Here is a 15,932-nt window from a genome sequence, read left to right as displayed (position 1 = left end):
AGTTTGGTGAATTTTCAGTAATGCTACTGTGAACATTCATGTGCATACTTTTGTGTGGATGTTAAATTTTCAACTCATTTGGGTACATATGTAAGAATGAGATTGCCACATTATATAAGCTCTGATTCCCTTGTAAGAAAGTGCCAAAGTGTCTACCATCTTGTGTTCCCACCAGCAATGAAAGAGAGTTCCTGTTGCTCTACATCCTCATCAGCATTCAGTGTGTTAGTGTTTTGGATTTTAGCCATTGTAATAGATGTGTAGTGGTATCTTTCAAATTTACAATTTCTTAATGACATAAGATATTGAGGAAGTTACGTAGGTTTTCTCTTGTCCTGAAAGTTTTATGGTTTTTTTTCATTTTACATTTAGGGTAATGGTCCATTTTGGTTGATTTTTGTGAAAAATGTGTGGTCATTGTCAATTCATTCTGCCATGTGGATATCTAATTGTTCCAACACCATGTATTGAAAGGCATCTCTTTCACCATTAAATTGCCATTTCTCAGTTGACTGTATTCTACTGGAACTAGTTCTGGATTCTCTATTATTTTCCATAGATTTATTTCTCATTCTTTCACCAATTTCATGCTCTTTAACTGTAGCTTTATAGTTATCCTGGAAGTTGGGGAGTATTGGTCATCCAACTTTCTCCTCTTCAGTATTGTGTTGGTTGTTCTTGGTCTTTTGCTCTTCCATATAAGCATTAGAAATAGTTTGTTATCATTCGTGAAATAATTTGCTGTGATTTCAGTTGAGATTCCATTGAATTTATAGAGATCAACTGAAGAACTGATATCTTCTTAACAGAATCAAATATTTCTATCCATGAACATGGAATAACTCCCCATTTATTTGCATCTTTAATTTTATATTTTTCCTTATGTCAATCTTATATATATTTTATTAGAGTTGTATCTAAATATTTTTATATGCTAATGTGAATAATATTGTATTTTTAAACTCTGTTCTTTTTTGGTGTATTAGAAAGCAGTTGAGTTTTGTATAATTACCTTGTATCCTGTAACTTTGCTATAATCACTTACTAGCTTCAGGGAGTTGTTGTTGATTTCTTGGGACTCCTTTATGAAGAAAAGAAGTTTATTTAGCTCACAGTTCAGGAGGGGTGTTGCACCACATCATCTCTGCTCTAGTGCAGACCTATGGCAGATGGCATTACTGTGGCAAGGGCATGTACAAGAGGGAGAGATCACATCACCAGAGCAGAACCCAGCAAAGGCAAGAAGTGGCCTGCCTTATTCTTTCATAGCAACACTTTCATGAGAACAAACCCAGTCTCTTGAAAACTACCTAAGTACTTTTCAAGAGCAGTGCTCCAGTAACCTAAATACCTCCCAGTAGGCCCCACCTCTTAAAGGTCCCACTATGTCCCCCCATTACCACAGCACATGAGCTCTTGAGGGATAAACCACATGCAAACCATAGGAACAGGAAATTTCCTTTTCTTGTCTTACTGCGTTAGCCAGGACTTTGAGTACAGTACTGAAAAGGTGTGGTGAGAGGGGAGATTCTTCCCTTGTACTTGATCTTAGGGGGAAGTTGAAGAAATTTCCCTCTATATCTACTTTGTGGACAAGTTTTTTTTTGTTTTTTTTTAATCATGAATGGATGTTAGAGTTTTTTAAGCACTTTTTCTCTATCTACTTGATAATATGATTTCTTCTTTAGCCTATCGATGTGGTGCATTACATTAATTGATATTTGACTGCTGAATCAGCCCTGTATATCTAGGATAAATCCCACTTTTTACACTGTTGAATGGAATTAATTAGGTAATTCTTTGTTGAGGATTTTAAAAATCAACATTTATGGGAGTAATTAGTCTGTGGTTTTACCTTCTTTAATGTCTTTGCCTTTGTTTGGATGATGCTGGCCTCATGGAATGAGTTAGGAAGTATTCCCTCTGCTTCTGTTTTCTGGAACAGGTTGTAGAGGATTGGTGTACTTTCTTCATTAAATGCTTGATAGAATTCCTCATTATTTTCTCCAGCGTTCCCAATATCCAATCCACTTTAAATCCTTTTCACTAGAGTATTTCCTGGAATATCTTCAGAAATACATTTTCCCACATTCCTCTTTCCCCTTGACCCAGCCCCAATCACTGTTCTGACTAAATTCTTCACTCCCACCTCTATAGTGGCTCACCTCTTAAGTTGTGAGTTTCTTAAAGCAATAGACTGTATATCTTGTACACTGTTTTGTCTCCAACCCCAAACATGGTGCCTAGAAGATAGTATAGGCTCAGTTTATATTAGTTGACTCAGTCACCTAATGTTTTTGAGTAGTTCTCAAAAGTTTATAAAGCACTTTGTGTTCATTATCTTTTTTTAAAATCTTGTTATACACTAAGTAACAGTATCCTCATATTTCTAGTGAGAAAAGTGCCACTCAGGAATAGTCGGTGACTTGCCTTAGTTTATTCAGTTATTAAATTAGAACAGCTGGGACATTAACCCAGATCTTCTAACTTCTAGTTTCAGGTCTTTTGTTCCATACCTAACATGAGTCAAGGTCTTTTCATATTCATCTTTATCAGGTTCCTTAGGGAGGAAATAGAGAGTGACAGTTATTTAGATGCTTAGATAAATTTTTAAAAGTTAATTTTCCAAACGAGAGGTTCATATGGATGTCTGGGACCTCAATTATATAAGTTTCTCTCATGAATATTAGTTTATAAGTCAGGGATAATTTTTAGGGGATCTATATTTTTGTCATGCACATTCTGTCTTCATTCCATTACAAACGTAATTCTTGGTTTCTAAGAAGCTGTTTATGGTTCTTACAGAGGGAATGAAAGCAAGCAAGTTAGGGCATCACTCATATCTCAAACTCATGCTCATTTAGTAAATATTCTCATTTTAAAACAAATCACAAACCTACATTACCTACACAATGCAATAAGTACCAGAAAACAAACAGTAGGAAAAAAAACCAGCAATCACCTTTTTCTAGTGTGCCTTTGGAAAGTTTTATGTGGGGTACCAAATGTGCCCTTTTTCATAATTTACAAACAAGTTAAAGAGAAAACTCACCAGTTACTCATTGCTAAAGAATGTAGTTGACACCTTTGGAAAATAATTTGAAGAGTTAATAGATTGTGTACATGCTGTGCTAGAAGCCTTGAGCTCACTTTTGCATTCTATAATTTATATGTTGTCCCAGCATGAGGTGGTTTTCATGGTTTTGCTTTTAAATTATGTATATTAAAGTAAAATTACTGATATAAATATAGAAATGACCTATAAAGATTGCTTCTTTTTCCTAGAGTTGAACCTTTTAAGACATCTTTATTCTCCATCTTGCCATAAAAACATGCCAGAGCTAGTTACTTAATATTGGATGCATATATTATAGTAGATATTATAATAGATTTCTTTACAGTAAGATATTACACTGTCCATTGATACTTTCAGGAGTAGTGTATTGACTGGGAGCTTGACCAAAGCATAATGAAATAAAGTTGGAAAAGCATTAACATGGTTCTGTTTTTATGCAAGGAAAACAGAAGAAGAAATTGTCTGACAGGTGTATGACCTGAGTTGTTTTTCTAGGAAGGACTAGTCTGAGATATTCATAATTTTGTCTTTTGTAAGTACAGTAGTCCTCACATGTCACCCTTATATCTTTAGCTTAGAGATGTAATCTCTAGCCGTGAAGCAACAATTTTCTATTAAGCTTACATGACTTGTTCAAGCCTTACTCATAAATTTATTAATAAGTACACAGTACACAGTTATTGTGTGCCTTCCATTTCTTCAGCATAACTTCAGCAGCTGAAAGGACCAAGGGAACCTATGGCAGACAGCTCTGTGCTGCTGTAAGCAAGTTCACCATAGTGCAAACTAGTCTCTCTTAGAAACTGCACTGCTTGGTCTTCATGACCCATCAGTGAGCCCACATGAGAAAAATAAGCCAATCCTGAGACTGTTCTGTAAGTTTTTCCTGCTTCCGTAACCTTTTATGTTTCTGAACTCATAGTTACTGTTACAACACCAAAATCTAACAGCCTTATTCCCTACGAAGTAGCCAGACACATTACCCATAGTTTCCAACAATCACTCGTTTATTTGGTTACCCATATTTTCCACTAAAAATTAAGTTTAATGGTTTATGTGTCTGTAGTTGGAAGGCCAGTATAAACATGGAAGACCCTTAAAAACATGGTTTCTGAAGTACCTAGCTTCAAATCCCAGCTCATCTGCTTAATACTTTTCGTGACTTATACTTTACTTAACCAATCTAGGCCTCAATATTTTCATTCATTTAAGTTAAAGGAGTAGGCCTTGGTAGTACACACTTGTAATCCCAGCACTCTTGGGAGGCTGAGGTAGGAGGATCACAAGTTTGAGCCCAACCTAAGCATCTTAGTTACTTGGTGAGACCCTTTCACAAAATAAAAAAGGGCTAAGCACATAGCTCAGTGTGAAGGTCCTGAGTTCAATCCCTAGTACTACAAAAAAAAAAAAAAAGTTGAAATTTAGTGACATGGTATACACAGTTACCCTCAGTATCTGGGGGATTGGTTCCAGGACCTCTGGAGGACACCAAAACCTGTGTTCAGGTCCCTTATATAATATGGTGAAGATTTTTGCGGCACCTGTATACATCCTTCTTTATACTTTAGTCACCTCTGGATGACTTTTAACACCTACTGCAATGTAATGCTATGTGAATAGTTGTGATATTATATTGTTTATGGAATAATTACAAGGCAAAAAGTTCGTACATGTCTTGTACAAATGCACTCTTTTCCTAATATTTTCAGTTTGCTGTGGGTAGAATTCGTAGTTGGAGAACACGCAGATACAGAAGGCTGATTGTATAAAGTGCTTAGCACTGTACTTGGCATACACTACCTATTTAGTAAATAGCAGCTACTTTTAGCATTATAATTGGATTCCTCTCTGACATGGAAAATTCATCTATGTCACACATAACTTCATATAAAAGTAAAGTAATAGACTTAGCATCCTCATTTATTAGCAGTTTCTAAAATTATAATTATCAATCTAGCTGAAGGTACAGTAAAATGAGCACACAGATACGGTGATGGAGATAAAAACTGCATAATAAACTTTTGAAAGAGCAATTTGGCAATGTATATTGATAGCCACAAAATGTTCTTTGAGTCTATAATTCCCTCTCTAGAAACCTCCTGTTAAAAAAAGTGTAAGAATTCAGACAAAGATTTATACCCACTAGTATTTGATAATATGTGGGGTTTGAGCAAAAGGAAAATGTAAATGCTTACCAGCAGAGAATGACTAAATAAACCGTAGTATTTTCATATGATTCATACCCTGCAGCCACTCCGAAATATTTGATGATATGGGAAAGTACTCATGATACACCATTAAGTTAAAAAAAAAAACAGATATAAACATATTATGTAAAATACTCAAATTTTGTATACTAAGAAATCATCCTTTTCTTTCCTCCAGAAATAAGACTAGAAGAATATGTATAACATGCCAACAGTTTTTATCTCTGGATAGTTAGATTTCAGTTTTTGGTTTTTGTGGGGGTTTCCATTTTGTTTTTGTGTGGGCTGTTGTTTGTTTTTGATACACTTAGTGTTTTACAAATCATACATAGTAAGCAAGTTACTTGGCACACCTAAGGCAAAAAAGCAGAGGAGAAAAGATCTGGGATCTAGGTATCTGTGGTTTATCAGGAGTGACTTTATGGAAGAAGCTTTAAAAAACTGTAAGCAGTGTTTTTAAATCTTTCTTGTCTGCAAAACTGAAGGAATTTAGTTGATTTGGGCCAGGGAGTGGCTAAATGTGGATCACAAAAGAAACTTGTTGGACAGATTCTGGTATTCCTGAGTATACTGGCTGTAATGTAGCTTATAAGAAAGAACTCAAGGGATAATTGATAAATTTAATATAAAGCAGACTTGAATGAAGTTGAATTAGACTTATAAAGAAGATTATTAAGGAAGAGGCTTAGATCACCTAAATTTTTCAAAATGTTTGAGGGCTGGGGATTTAACTCAGTGGCGCCGTGCCTGGCTGGCAAGTGCAAGGTCCTGAGTTCCATCCCCAGTACCAAAAAAAGAAATGTTTGAGGTGTTCAGAAATTCATATGCATTTCCAGTGGAAAGTTCATGGAAGAATAAATATCTTGTGACTATAAATAATACTTCAGTATTTTTCAGTGCTTTATATCTTACAGTAATTTTAAAGTACCAAGAATCATTAACAAAATTACGATTTTTTTAAAATTAGGATCCAGTTTATGGGAAAGGAAAACTTGGAGAAATCCAGGGCCTTATTCTGGGAATGTTAGATACCTTTAACTATGAACAGGTAAGTAAACTATTTATTATATCTAAGACTGCCTTAAGGCAGAAAAAAGCTATATATTTTTTACTTTGCTTTACTTGCTCTCCCCTTTTTGCTTCTGTATTTTTTATTTTAAAATCACCACCTATTTACAGAAAGTTAAAGAGATTACAATATATATGTATTTTCCCTATTTTTAAATTTCTCTTGATCTTAATTCACACACACACACACACACACACACACACACACACACACACCAGAATATGGAACTGCATTCAGATTCCAGATTCATTTTATTATTTTTTATTCATTGGCAATGAGACCAGTATCTTCTTTCCAAAATGACAGTATGAGAAACTTTCTGGGAAACATAATTGATTACAAAGCTATTACCCATCAAAAGGAAGGGTCACCATGAATATACAAAATTGTAAAATAAAACTGGGCATTCTTTTGTTTGTTTTTTTATTTTTAAATTTTATTTTAATGTAATACAAATAGACATTTAAAAAGAAAATATAAAAACAGTTCCATGAAAAAATAATTTTTCATATCAAAAATAATTAGAGAATAACAATGGTAAATACACTGTGTATCATGATCTTAAAAGAATATATTTTCAATTGCTAATCTCTCAACTCATTTCCTAATAATACTATGCCTTTTTTGCATAAAATAATTTAATTATTAACTAAATATCTCACACTTGGTTTAATTTTGAACCATTCCTATTTCATAATATCTATTATATATTTTGATCCTTAGCATTTTTTTTTTTGGTACTGGGGATCGAACTTGGGTCCTTGAGCTTGCACAGCAGGTGGCAAAACCACTGAGCTAAATCCCCGGCCCCCTTAGCATTTTTTAAAGTATTCTGAAATAGTTCATTGCCACTAACCAAAAATGGTTGTAATCTTCCCTTAACTCAAAATTACTTTTAACTTTAATTCTCAGTTTCTGTTTGTGGAACTTATTTGTGCCAGTTTGATATAAAGATTTTTTTCCTTAGGAAAAGTATCATTTAGGCATGTTTGATACAGTATCTACTGTTTTAAGAATTTGAGAGAAAGAAGAAAAAGAAAAAAATGGGAGATAGACCCTTCCTTGGGTATTGTAAAAGTTGGAGTTCTGCTAAGTATACATAGTCCAGTAAAGTTTACTGCCCTACAAGCACCAGATACCAGGGTGCAGAAGTAAAGCTGAGTGCAAGGTAGAAAATTTTTGCCAACTATGAATCTTTACAAGAGGAGGAAAAGATGGCATTGATTGGAAAAAACTAGAAATAGACGATTAAGACTAAGTCTTGGGCCGGGGATTTAGCTCAGTGGTTCTGCCGCCTGCCTCACAAGCACAAGGTCCCAAGTTCAATCCCCGGTACCAAAAAAAAAAAAAGACAGTTTTGCATTACAGGCAAAGTTAAAGAACTAACCTCAATCAGGGAGGATGGGCAGTACCGAACTCTGTCTTCTCCTTTGGGTTGCACAGAAAAGAACCTGATTGCACAGCCCAGTGATATATATGATTGTTAAGAAATAGTTATAGCACGCAAACAATACCTTAGCAGCACAGCGTCTTAGAATCACTTAATGTGGTAGCCGTGAAGATGTCTTTATGTAACTTACTGACAGATGTGAAAGTCTTGGGTAGATTCAGATCACTTGTATGTGCTGATCAGGAAAATGTGATCTCTGCCCAAGGGAGATGAAAACTAAGTAATGACCATTAGCCTTTCTGGTCAAAGGTTACTTGAAACGTTGCCATGAATGCAGTTTCAATAAAAAATCAGGGATCCAGATGCTTCTTTGTTACAGCAGTCTGAGCCATCCAGACAGAAGTTATTATATAAATGTAATAAATAGATTTGAGCTTATCTGCTCATTTGAAAGTCATCAGTACTGAGTTAAAATACAGAATGGCAGAGCACACATTTCTTAGTAAGAACTAGTGACAGACTTGAAAACCCTAATATACATGTTACTCTGAACATTAATATTAACAATTTAAGTTTGTGAGGTTGTATGTTTATCAACTTTGTAGTATATTAATTTCAGTTGTTTGCAGTTAAAAAATAAGTCCTATTCTCCATCTCTGCCTTTTTAAAAATAACCATTTGTTTGTTTGTTTGTTTGGTGTGGTTTTTCATAGACCCTGCTGGAAACAACCACCAGCCTTCTCAACCAAGATCTCCATTGGTCATTGTGTAACCTAAGAGCTTCTGTCACTAGAGGACTGAATCCCAAACAGGATTATTGCTCTATATGTTTGCAACAGTACAAGAGACGCCAAGAAATGGCAGATGAAATTATTGTCTTTAGGTAAGAGAGGGAAGGAAATGTTATCTGCAGGTGTGTGTACATATATGGTGTTGCCAAGTGGGAATACAGATGGACTTATAGTCCCGGGCAGAGATATAAGCAGTAAACTATACAGGCAAAGTTCCTCCCCTGTGGTTCTTATTCTGCATGGGGAGGACAAGAGGTTAGGGTGCTCAGATAGTAAGTACAGAATGATAAAAGCTGTGAAGAAAAATGAAACACAGAGCAGGGACTGGATGGATGAGGTGTTCTGGATAAGAATTCTCTTTTAAAAAGACATAGTGAAGGAAGACATCTTTGCGGGGGTGACATTTGGGCAGAATGAGAGAGGTATGAGGGACAGGTGCTGAGAGGCATTTGATCCAGAATGTATTTTAAGGGTGGGACTAACTCACTGGTGCACTGGATACAGAGTGTGAGGGGGAAATGCAGTCTTTGGCCTGAGTAACTGGGTGAATGTGGTCCCCTTGGCTTAGATGAGGAGAAACAGTGTAAGGGACTGGGGCGATCGTTAGCTTTGTCTTACAGTGGTTAGGTTGGAGGGGGCTGTTAGATATCCATGTTGGGTTGTCTGGTGAACAGTCAGAAACCTGGAGACCTCTTGGGGCTGGAAATAGCAATTACCAGCATATCAGTGATATTTAAGCCATGATAGAAAGAGGGAAGTCTAGTGCAGAGGAGACAAGGCTGTTCTCAGGAGCAAAGACAGTTCTGTGATACACAGATAGAAGCGATATACCGGGGGCTCTGGAGCCAAACTTCTTGAATTCAAATCTTGACTATGCCAGCTGTGAGACTTTGAGTTAACTAATCTTTTCATATATTAGTTTCTTCATCTGTAAATTGAAATGGTAATAGTACCTACATCTTAGGGTTGTGTGGAGATTAAATAAGCTTATGTAAGGCACTCTGAACAGTACCTGGCATGAGGAAGCACTGTGTAAATGTTAGCTATGTCAGAAGATTGGTAGATTTGGAGGTTCAAGGGGAAGCAGCTCTCATCACACAGAGAACCCATTCATTCAACAGGAATATATTTGGCACCTGCTGTATCCCAAGTACTGTTTGAGGACCTAGGAGATAATATGAACAAACACAGAAAGTGCCCTTGGGGACCCTCCAGTTATGACCAGCCTGACATACCAACAACTTGGGCTACAACTAGTATTTTAGTTTTAACTTATGACCAGAGTCTTGAGTTATGAGCTGAATGCCAGCACTTGTGCTTCCAGATGGTCTCAGATACAGATTTAATCCTTCAAGAGCTCTGGAGGGAACATTAAAACATCCTGCCTTGTATGGGGTTGAGAAATCCTGGGCCGATGTCTCTCTAAGGACTCTGAGATCTCCCTGTATACAGGAGAGAGACTTTGAAGGCTGTGTAGAGGAGCCTGAGCCTTCAACTGGCCAACTTGAGATACAACTAGTCCTTGCGAATGAATAGAGTTCATAAGTCAAGGGTCCACTATATATTCTAGGGGCAGGATCAGACAATGAAGAAATAAATAAGTAACGTACCAGATAGCAACAACTACTATGGAAAAAAAAATCAAAGATATTAAGGGACATATGGAAGATTTGGAGTCTGGATATATTATATGGAGAGAATGCCTCACTGTTAAAATAACTTATGAACAATTTAGAAAATTAATAGAAAATTAAAAATTAACAAAAATGTAATTATAGTTACACTCAAAAATAAAACATGGTATAGAGGAAAGAGAATGAGAACTACTAATTTATGAAGAGTAGTCAGAGAAGCCTCATTGTTTAAGTGACATTTGAGTAACAGTAAGAGACCTAAGGAAGTGGCCATGCAGTTTCAGGGGACAGTAGCCCAGGCAGAGCAGCAGTGAGTGCAGAGGCAGTGTGGCAGCACCATTCCTAGCACACTTGAGGAGCAGCGAGTGAGTGGCTGGTGGGCCTGAGCACAAAGAAAGAATGGGAAATGACAAGAGAGAACTTCAGAGGAGGAGCAGAGGCCAAATCATGTAGGAACTACATTATTATCAGAAGTTAGGTTTCTGCTCGGAGATGAGGACCCATTGAGTGGCTTTGGAGGGTAAGAATGACATGATCTAAATTATAGCTTAAAGGTCAGTCTGCCTGCTGTTGGGAATGGACTGTGGACAGACAAAGGAGAAAGGAGAGTGACCAGTCAGGCTATTTCAGTAGACCATATGAGAGAGAGCAGAAAAGTAAGTGGAAGGATTCTGAACATATTCTGAAGGTAGAGCTGCTGGGGTTTGCTTATTGTTTGGATGTGGAATGTGAAAGAGGATAGTCAAGGATGACTCCAAAGTTTTGGGCCTGAGACACTGAGGAATGTAATTGTCACTTATTGAGAAGGTTGGATGTAAATGTGCAGTGAAGATGGGGTAGGGTAGAAAAGAAGCTTGGTTTTGGTCATGTCACATTTACCATTCCTATTAGATATCCAGAGTTCTTGAGGAAATAAGACAGGGCTTAGGACAGAGCTCAGGGCTGAAGGTATAAATTTGGTAATCGTGAGCATTTAGGTGGTATCTTAAGGCTTTGGAATTGGAAATAATCGCTACAAGAGCAGAGGTGGGTAGAGAAAAGAAGAGTGTAGAAGAGACAGGTTGTATACAGAATGAAAAAGTGTAGAGAAAAGAAAGAGTATAAAGGTTATAGTAGAGGAAAGGATTGATTTCTGGGCTAGTCCAACATTTCCAATTGGAGAAAGGGGGAGAAGCCAGTAAAGATAACTGAGAGTTATACTCAGTATTCGGCTTCTGGGAGGCTCAGTAATTTCATGTAAACCATAGCGACTTTCTTCATAGTACTGTAGGAATTTACACTAGCAATGACTTTTTTCTCAGTGTTTCATCAAGTCATAACGCTTGCATTGAGTTTGACGAGGCAGACCACTCATGTTATTATCAAGCTACTTACGTAATTATGATTTTTTTCCAATTGCCTTTTTATTTCACACTCCCTAAAAACACTGCCAAAATTTTATAGCTTAGGGAACGAACAGAAGTTCAACTTATCCTCCAGGTGGTTTGTAGTCAGAACACTGTGATTCTCTTCCTCCTCACAACGTAAGGATACAGATATATGAGTGAGGAGTTTTAAAGAGAGGACAGCAACAAGTACATTCCTTTCCTGTTCCTTGCCCTGTTCAACCAACAAGACATTGCAGCTTGTTAGACACCTTTACTGCATAAAGTACACTCTTAGCATGGTTTGTGGTTCTTATGATAATGAAAAGTGTGAACTGCCTTCATTTCACAGCTGTGGCCATTTGTATCATTCATTCTGTCTACAAAGCAAGGAATGCACTGTAGAAATTGAGGCCCAAACAAGATGGACATGCTACAAATGCAGCTCGAGTAACAAAGTGGGAAAACTAAGTGAAAATTCATCAGAAATTAAAAGAGGAAGGATAACTTCAACACAGGTAAGTCTTATTTCAGTGGCAAGATGGATGCAGTCTTTTCTTGCCAGTGTTTTAAGTCCTGGCCTCATTTTCTTCCGGACCTGTGGATCTCAGAAAATTTACCTGGTGGATATTGAATGCGTGGGATCTCTGCTCAGTCCTGTTTAGTGTTTGAAGAGCCTCTCCTCTCTGCTTGGCACTGGAAGACAAGACATTGTCTGACTTTGAGGGCATGAAATTTAGTTGAACAGAGAGGATGTGGACATGAGTCTACTTCTAAGAACCTTGACCAAGTAACTGGTCAGCACATGCAGCTGAGTACTTGCATGTACTAATGAGTGCCTGCATACCTGAGAATGTGGAATCAGCGCTTTTACAGGCCTGATGATAGACAGGTGTATACCCGGATACTCTGTGCATGATCTTCTCAATTAGATAACTGGCTTGAAAGAACTTAACATAGTATTCAGAAGTTTTCCACTGTGTTTGGAGTCTAACAGACTAGATTATTTTCATTTATTTTACAGTACTTTTTAAAAGGCAGTGCAGCCGAGTTTGAAGTCTACTGCTTAGCACCTTCTTAGGAGAACACAACTTGGCAACATGAAGGGCTCAGTATGAAGAGATTAGTAGGACTCTGACTTGATGGTTGTATTGTGCTCAGCTATGCTGCTTCTTTTGGGCAGTAGCACATTTGCTGCATCTCACCCATTTCTACACTATCCTGTAGTTGGCCATTGCATCGCATAGTGAAAAGGTGGACCTGTTACTCTCATCTTTCATCATCTTATATCATAAGCAGGGCCAGGGAAGACCCATGACTGGCGGCTGTCCCAGAGAACAGATGGTTGGTGCACTCCAGTGGTGGGCATTCCCTTTGTATGTTCACCCATTACGTGTTGAACAGTGTGCCAGGCACTGTGTTAGGTGCTAGGGATGTAATGGTAGCCAAGATAAACATGTGGAACTTACAGTCAGTGAAATGGTACACAGGTGTTGAATATGGTACTCCCACGTTCTCTCTGATTCCAAATGTGTGATGTCTTTTCCAACACCAATTCTGAAAGCATTTCTGACAATTCTCTTGTTATGGACAAGTGAGTTCGAACGATAGAGATGCACCACACTCTGTGCCAGATTTGAGCCTGTTTATTATAGCCAGCGGCCAAGAGGGGCTAGCACCCAGAAAGGTTCCTCAGCAATGGGAAGTGGTTTGATTTCTCCTTTTAAATCATGCTTTCAGCTGGGGAGGCCTCAGGGGAGAGCAAGCGGAATCTTACAGAAGCAGAATCATGCCAGGTTAGTGGGGGGTTACAAGGAAGTTTCACACACACTAGGTGAGCTACAAAACATCCTGCAACTGCAGCAAGTTTATTGCCAAGCAGGATGTGGGGTTTTGGTTGCTTTATTTAAGTGCAGGCACTTTGTTTAAGCACAGGTACAAAATGGCATTGAGGCACAAGATGGAGTCGGGTTGGTTATTACACTCTGAACACCAGCTGAGTGTCCAGCAGTTCAGTTCTCAAACTGACTACCTGGAGTTAGAGATTTCATGGTTTATGGGTTCAGTCCTGTAAGACTACTCTCATGTCAGATGACACTCACATATAGGATGCCACTTTTGCCCAGCCCAACTACAAATTCAGGGGTCCCGAGGACCCCCTCCCCATACTTGATAATTCACTAGTATAACTCACAGAACTCAGGAAAGTACTCATGTACATTTACAATTTACTATAAAGGGTGCAACGTGGGAGCAGCAAATGGAAGCGATCCATAGGAAAGGCTCAGGTGGGCATGAGGAGTAGCAGACATTCCATCCCCTCTCAGGGCTCACACTTTCCTGGCACTATCAGTGTCTCCACCGCCCCTGAAGCACCCCAAACCCCATTATGTAGAGGTTTCATCATGTGCCCATGTTTGAGTCACTGTGACTGAACTCAGTCTCCAGCCCTTCTCCCTACTCAGGTCAGGGATGGGGCTGAAAGTTTGAAACCTCTACTCATGGCTTGGTCCTTCTGGCAGCCAGCCCTCATTCTAAAGTTGTCTGGGGATCCCTAGCCAGCAGTCATCTCATTTGAAAACAAAAAAAGACTCATCACCGAGGAGATTCCAAGGCTTTGAAGAGCTCTGTGCCAGGAACCTGGGACCAGGGCCAAGTATATATATTTTTGTTACACTCCAAGTACTTACAGATGAACTGTGCTGTCAGAGTGCATAGTGAGTATGCCCAAACCAGACTTCAGGGATCATGGAAGGCTTTCTGGAACTTTCATGTTAGCTGCCCCTGAGAGAAAAAAGGAGTGAGCAGGACAAGTTTAGGTGCAAGACTGGGCAAAAGAAAGAGCGTTGCAGACAGACAGAACAGTCTGTGCAACAAGTAGTGTCACTGCTCTGAAGCATCGAGCAGCGTGGAACAGGAAGTTGAGCATGATTGAGTCTCGAGGGCAGGCAGAAGAGAGTGCACAAGATGAGGCTAGGGAGGGAAGCAGGGGCCTTATTAATTATTTTGATGTTTGTGCTAAAAGAACAGGGAAGACACAAAAAGGTTTTAAGGAAGAGGTGATAAGATCTTATCAGAATCTCTTGGATTATTTTCAGAATAGTGCAGTACATTTAAAGGAACACTCTAATGCAGAAAAATGAACTGAAATGGAAACAAGAGTGGATATAGGGAGAGCAGGGATTATTGAGGTCTTCAGAAGAGAGAAGTGGTAACTGGTACTAGAATGGAAGAAGTAGGAATGGAGAACATACTTATTTGAGATGTGTTTGGAACGAACACAAACATTAGCAATCAACATGGTCCCTGTTTACCTCACTGGCCTCATCTGATACCACTCCCAACCTCCAGGTCCAGCCAGGTTCAACTTCCTACTTCCATGCTGTCTCCTGATTCACAGCAGAGATGATATGTATAGGAAATAGGATTATCACAACTTGATGATAAATTAATTTGTTGAATGGAAGAGGAAAGACCAAGGGAGGAGTCAAAAAAAGCGCCCAGATTTCTTTCTTTTTTTTTTTTTTTTGTACCGGAGATCGAACTCGGGACCTTGAACTTGCAAGGCAGGTACCAGAACCACTAAGCTAAATCCCTGGCCCCAGATTTCTTTATTAAGCAACTACACTATGGTGGTATTCTCTACTCAGACAGCAGTAAACAAAGAACAGATTTGGGAGTAGGACGGAGAATTCATTGCTGGAGTTAGAGATGACTGCAGGACGTTAAAGATAGGCAGTGTGGTTTCTAGACTGAAAATTTCATTAATTAATCCTCAAAAGCACTTCCTTATTTGCACTCAGGAAAGGAAAACAGTCCTGTGATTTCCAGCATATTCTAGATTAAATCCAAATGCAGGTAGGTGAACTTTTTAAAATGTGGATACTTAAGGCATTACATTTCGGGACTCTATAGTTTTTTTAATCTCTCTCAGTTATGTTCCATTCAATAACTAACTTATAATTACTTACGTCTTATTGCTTGGATATTACCAATTAGATTTTTTTTCTTCATACCCAGCACTAAGGCAGACTTTTTTCCTTCTTAAAAAGTAATTTATAAATCATAAAATTCACCTTCTGTGAATTTTGACAACCACCTCCACAGTCAGGGTATAGGGCACTATTCCTACCTCCTTCAAAAGCCTCCCATATCTCTTAGTGGTCAGCTTCCCCTCCTTAACCCTCACCCCGGCACCACTGATCTATTTTGAGTTAATTCTTAGAGACGATGTGCATGTCCACTTAATTGCCTTTTACTCTATTCAAAAATCAATTTACCATGTGTATGTGAGTTTATTTCTAAACTTTCTATTCTCTTCCACTGATCTATGTATCAGTCTTTTCTCCAGTATTGTAGCTTTATAGAAAATCAGGTAGTGTGAATCCTTCGATTTTGTTC

General features: G+C 38.2%; 1 protein-coding gene across 7 annotated transcripts in view; it reads left to right on the top strand.

Moving 5' to 3' along the window:
* The window catches only part of Vps8 (VPS8 subunit of CORVET complex), a 228,157-nt gene that overhangs the window by 175,396 nt on the left and 36,829 nt on the right, over positions 1 to 15,932 (top strand). For all 7 annotated transcript variants that reach the window (XM_087187025.1, XM_087187022.1, XM_087187023.1 and 4 more), the window contains 3 exons: positions 6,251 to 6,331; positions 8,456 to 8,625; positions 11,884 to 12,049. In XM_087187025.1, the coding sequence (XP_087043151.1) occupies positions 6,251 to 6,331; positions 8,456 to 8,625; positions 11,884 to 12,049 (417 nt within the window). The remainder of the gene's footprint in view (positions 1 to 6,250; positions 6,332 to 8,455; positions 8,626 to 11,883; positions 12,050 to 15,932) is intronic.

This window comes from Heterocephalus glaber, unplaced genomic scaffold, assembly GCF_053883595.1.
Source record: "Heterocephalus glaber isolate CG9 unplaced genomic scaffold, H.glaber_assembly_v1.0 deba00001504, whole genome shotgun sequence".
NCBI classification, from domain to species: domain Eukaryota; kingdom Metazoa; phylum Chordata; class Mammalia; order Rodentia; family Bathyergidae; genus Heterocephalus; species Heterocephalus glaber.
This window is presented reverse-complemented; position numbering and strand designations above follow the sequence as displayed.